We start from the raw sequence: 5900 nt of genomic DNA, 5'->3' as shown, positions 1-5900 counted from the left end.
CGACCTACGCTAGCCCTAGGACTATTCTTGTGTCTTGCCCGCCATATACCTGTTTGCCACTGTCGGACCCTGCCTGTGTTTCTGACCTCTCTGTTCAATAAAGCTTTGCATATGGATCCGCACGTCTCACGTCTCGTCAGCCCCGTAACATCAGCCTAATAAAATAACTTAAACTTAATAAATATTTCATGCCCATTAATTATATATTTTTTTTTATTTATTTGATAGATAGTCATAAACTTAACAGTATAATCCACATTCAGATGATCATCCTTTATCATCAAAGCTATTTTTGATAACGCTCAGCAAAATATACAGTACATGCTAACGTTCTTTGTTTTTGCATGGCTCTGAAATAGTCTGATAGTGTATGTGTTCTAATAGTAATGTGCATTCAAGCCAAAAGACTGCTTAGAAAAGAGAGAGAAAGGGCAAACAGAGTTTTCAGGGTTGTGAACTTATCCATGTGAGTGAAAGCGAAACATTCACCTGAGGTTGTTTGTTCAAGAGACGCAAATGCTGTGAAGATCGAGAGGAGGGAAACAAAAGGAAAAGTGTGACAGTACAAGCAGCAGAGAGAAGTTCTTCAGGCAAAAGATTCAAATGTTACACAAATAAAACCTATTTTAAACCGAGTTTAGATGATTCTCTAATTGCAACACTCTGCAGGATGTCAGTTCTTGGTGGGAAATTGAGTCTAGGTATGCTTGAGGCATTTTGTGTGGGATCCGTTGAAGAAATTGAGAAACAAAAATAAATGAGAAAAAATAACGTTCATGTGATTTTATTTTCAGACACACTACACTGAACTGGTGTTGAGAATGAACTATGTGAACAAATTATCTAGAAATTTTTGTAATACATAAACTAATGTTTGGAGTCAGTTTTTTATTTATTTATTTTTTAATGTATTAAACAAGGATACATTAAATTGTCCAATAGTGACAGTAAAGTTTTGAACAAAAAAAAAAAAAGTCATTTTCGAATTGTTTCTTGAGCACCATATTAAAATGATTTTTGATTTATCATTTGACGCTGAAGACTGGAGTAATGGCTAATAAAAGTCCAGCTTTGCCATCACGAGAATAAATTACATTTTAAAATATACTACAATAGAAAACAGTTATTTTAAATTGTAATACTACTTCACATTATTGCTGCTTTACTCTGTTTTTGATCAAATAAATGCAGCCTTGGTGAGAATAACAGACTTCTTTCATAAACATTAAAAAACTTACTGAGCCAAAACTTTGAATGATAGTGTGTATATATATTCTATAAAAGGTTTCCCAAACACTCTGCCATTGGCTGGTCAAAAAGATAGCCCCGCCCCAAACTCACACCATTGGTTGAGCCACTGTTGCTGTGTGTGGAAGCTCAAACAAACAGAAGTAATACTTTGAAAGTGCAACAGAAACAAAGTGTTCAATCAACCTACAAATGGCTTACTTACAGTTGTCTCTCCATACCAAGCTGGGACAGTAGACCGTATTTTACGCACTTCATCTGCAAATATACATGGAATTCTGTTATTTTCCTAAATATATCAATTAGTATAGTTACTCTCACACAGACCACATGCTGGCTGACATACTGTATGGCCTCTAGTTCCTGTGAATGCCATACAGGATGACCTCAGCAGAGGACGTTCACAGAGAGTCCTAAAAGGTCAACAGTTGCCCCACTCTCAGCAAGTGTTCTTTGACATTTACAGCACTTGCATCAGTAAAATCAGCCAGTAGTGTTCCTAACTCTCCTTCTAAATGTCTGCCTGCATAGGTGAGGCGGCCTTTACGAAGGACAACAACTGCCTGAACGCCGCCAAGGCCTGCAACCTGAATGACACGTGTAAGAAATACCGCTCCTCCTACATCAGCCCTTGCACCAGTAGAGTCTCAACCACTGAGGTGTGTAACAAGCGCAAATGCCACAAGGCCCTGCGGCAGTTCTTCGACAAGGTGCCACCGAAGCATAGCTATGGCATGCTTTTCTGCTCCTGCCCCTCTGGGGATCACACGGCTTGCTCTGAGCGCAGACGTCAGACCATCGTGCCAGCCTGCTCCTACGAGGACAAGGAAAAACCCAACTGTCTCTCCTTACAAGCCTCTTGCAAGACCAACTACATCTGCAGGTACGATAAAAGACACCTTGTGTTACGTGTCACAGAGTAAGGAGGAAAGGGTTGGAATGCTCACTGTACTTTTCAGCAAGTTAATTATTTATCCTGTGGGGTGGATGATGTCTGAGAAGAGATGACAATAGTTGTAAGTCTGCCGGACTGTCACTTGTGTGCTGAGTCTGTTTAATGAGGAGATGTGCCGTGTGGATTCTTGTTCATTCCTGCTTAATTTTTTTCAGATCACGTTTAGCTGACTTCCTTACCAACTGTCAACCTGAGGCGCGCTCGATTTCTGGGTGTCTAAAAGAAAACTATGCCGACTGTCTGCTGGCATATTCAGGTCTTATTGGTGAGTTAACTCAAGCCAATAAATTTGGTGTGCCATACCTTGCCAAAAAAGTATTGTGGCAGTACAGTACATTATAGGGTACTTTACACCATGGTACTGAAATTCATGTGCTACGACATGTTTCATATCATTACCATAGTACCTTAGAGTGCCATGAATCAGAGCTAATTTAAAAAATACTACTATGGTAAATGTACAGAAAAACATGGTTGTACCATGGTAAATGTCCAAAAAACGTGTTTGATGCATAGAAAGTTTAAATGAAAAGCATTTATTTTACATAGAAATCTGTTGTAACATTATAAATGCATTTACTGTCACTTTTGATCAATTTAATGCATCCTTGCTGAATAAAAGTATTTACTTAAAAAAAAATCTCACTGACCCCAGCCCTGTTGAATAGTAATGTATTAACAAAAAAAAATAAATCAATCAATAACATTCAAAAACTAAAACCAATAATTACAGTATATGGACATATTCTGGTTTTCAGATGAATCATGTCCATAGGTAATGTGATGAACTATATGCAGCATTTGTAACTGGCCTCATACATCCATTAAAATTACCTTGGGATAATAATAATAATAAAAGTCATAGCAAACATGCTCAGAACCGTAAAGGTAGTCCTGAGAAAAAGGCAATATTTATTTGAAAATGCCACTTGGCTTAATATTTGGTATCTAATGACTTTCATATACTTTTAAGTGTCCACTGTGTATTTCACTTATGATTGTACATGGACTACAGATCTACTTAACGTAAATGTTAATATATATATATATATATATATATATCCAGCAGGCTTTTTTTGATCAGGAATGTTTTATACCCTAATGATCCCTGATGCTGTCTGTAATGGCTGCTTGTTTGGTTTTGAGACACAGCAACTGTCTTGTTGTTTTCAACATACATGACCTTTGAACTTTGCTCCTTGCTATGTGTTACACAGGTACGGTGATGACTCCGAACTACCTTCGTGCCCCTGGCATTAGCGTGTCACCTTGGTGTGACTGCAGCAACAGTGGAAACGGAAAAGCAGAGTGTGACAAGTTCACAGAGTTCTTCACCAACAACCGTTGTCTCCGTGAGTAGACTTCATTCACAGCTGCTGTTGTGCTACTCTATATCATTGGTCACATGGCGTTCTGCGCTGTCTGACAGAATTTGCCCATCAAGATTGACTCTAAAGCTGAATTCTGCTCTGTTGCGTGTTTGTGATCATTCACAGTCTGCACCAGTAAATCTGATCTCTGCGATTTGTGTTGCTGTGTGGTTCAGGGCAGTTTGACGGCCGAGAGACAGAGAAATCCCTCTTAAATGGGCCAGCTGAGGCAATAAAGCATTACTCAGGTGTCCATGGGCCTGGAAGAGTAGGGAAAGCATGCATTATTTTGTCAGGGAGTTATTCAAAAACATCCATTTAGATGAACCAGATGCAGGGAGATAGACAGGGAGCAGATGAGGGGGAGGATTTGTCTACATGAGACAATGGCCTTTAGGATGACAGCCCGGATGGAATAGCAGTCATCCACAAGTCACGCCACATCCACACCTCATAACTGACACATTCTCATCTTTTGTGTTTACCTATAGAGAGAGAGGTGGAAGGAAAGTGAAAAGACTGTCCAACAAGATGTCAAGAAGTTCAAACAGCATTTTTCAGAATCAGCTAAATGTTTTCTTAGCTCTTTCTTGTTTGTAATGAACATATGCCATTATTTGTATATGATGGTGGGCCCATTACTGACATTATAGACAGCGGCAGGTCTACAGTATTAGAATGCATTTAGACCTAATGCACACATCATCACTTATGTTGATATAAATCAGTTTTGTTTATGTTCATTTAGTAGTTAGTGCAGGTTTTTGACATGGTACTGAAGTACCAATACTTTTTATACACCATGAGTGTTCATGGGATGGTTCACCCAAAAATGAAAATTCTGTTATAATTTATTAATCCTTATGTCATTCCAAACCTGTATTTCTTTCTTGCTTATGTGGAACACAAAATGGATGTTTTGAAAAATTTATATATATATATTATTTTTATTTTGCCCAAGAAGTCAATGTTTTTTTGTTTTTTTTTTGTCTTAAAGAAAGTCATAGAGGTTTAGACCGACATGAGAGTAAATAATGACAGAAATTTCTTTTCTGAGTGAACTAAAAAAAAAAACAAATACAAAAAGTAAGCCTCTATTATCATATTAGGTTAAGTGATGAAAAACATCACATCGTTTTTAACATATTAAGTTACTTTCCTAATAAATCAGATGTAATTAATCCAGCAGTCTATTACTTGCCTCTTTAGCCTCTGAATCTGGCCACTTTTTTGATGGCCATCTAATAATGAACCAATAAGACCACAGCAACTAAAGATGTGTGAGAGAGAGCAAGAGAAAGAATATTAGCGTGTCCAAGAGTGTAAGAGTGGGTGCAGCCATTGATAAATTTAATGAGTCTGGCTTCCGGTGTCATCCGCCTCCAGATATTTTTAGCTGAACAAAACAGCTCATTTTGCTGCTTGATATTGCAAACTGGTGTTTCTTACCGTATTATTTGAATGTATTGTCTTAATTATAAACACACTGGTTTGTAGCACAAACAATTTTACTGTTTATTGCACTTTGTTATTCTTCTCGTTAGGAAATCGGTCCTTTAAGCCTTTAAATCTATATAATCTATCCAGAATTATGCTTGGAATACGCATCTGTTCTTATGAGAGCAATGCAATAGTACAATAATGGAAAATGTGGTTTTATTAGTCTTTAACCCTTAAGAAACAGAATGAACTTGCACGGCCTTAAAGGAAATTCAACGCTCACTCAATAATAAGGTCAGCCTACCCTCTTCTCTGTCAGTAGATGGAACTTAATACACATGCAGCTTATTCTTTACCTGAGTACCCATCAATAATTATCACTTGCCCTTTAGCTTTCTGTGGCAAGAGGTAAATAACAGACTCTGAAGTCAAAAGTGCTCTCGAGAATAAAGTCATTTAAAAAATACAGTTGAATCATAATTGCCTCCCCCATTTTATCACCGGAAAGAACACAGAAACTTAGTAAGTAAGTGAAGGTCTTACTGCACTTACACACAGAGGCTAAGTGCCTCTTTATCAGAGTTCATCTGCTTTAGTATTAAGAGATAAAGAGAGAAGCTCTTAATATCAAAATAGGCCACAAATTCGATAGCGACATGTCAGTGTCAACTGTATTTTAAACAGGGTTGAATTGAGAATGCCCTTTGAAAATTTAACTCCAGAACAGTGCTGTAATTGTTAACTAAAACTGTTACAATATTGAAATAAAGCTTAAATAAAATAAGCTTAAGAATTTTAAAGGGGTCATATGATGCGATTTCAAGTTTTCCTTTCTCTTTGGAGTGTTACAAGCTGATTGTGCATAGATAAGATCCCTGAAGTTGCAA

At 37.4% G+C, this 5900-nt stretch overlaps 1 protein-coding gene across 1 annotated transcript in view; it reads left to right on the top strand.

The window, feature by feature from the left end:
• Nucleotides 1–5900, top strand: part of LOC107707958 (GDNF family receptor alpha-1-like) — a 29438-nt gene that overhangs the window by 17817 nt on the left and 5721 nt on the right. Inside the window, exons 4-6 of the mRNA XM_016512082.1 lie at nucleotides 1780–2131; nucleotides 2359–2468; nucleotides 3421–3555. Of these exons, the coding sequence (XP_016367568.1) occupies nucleotides 1780–2131; nucleotides 2359–2468; nucleotides 3421–3555 (597 nt within the window). The remainder of the gene's footprint in view (nucleotides 1–1779; nucleotides 2132–2358; nucleotides 2469–3420; nucleotides 3556–5900) is intronic.

This window comes from Sinocyclocheilus rhinocerous, unplaced genomic scaffold (assembly GCF_001515625.1).
Source record: "Sinocyclocheilus rhinocerous isolate Xijiao unplaced genomic scaffold, SAMN03320098_v1.1 scaffold1243, whole genome shotgun sequence".
NCBI lineage: Eukaryota > Metazoa > Chordata > Actinopteri > Cypriniformes > Cyprinidae > Sinocyclocheilus > Sinocyclocheilus rhinocerous.
The sequence above is the reverse complement of the archived record's forward strand: the minus strand, read 5'-3'. Positions and strand labels throughout refer to the sequence as shown.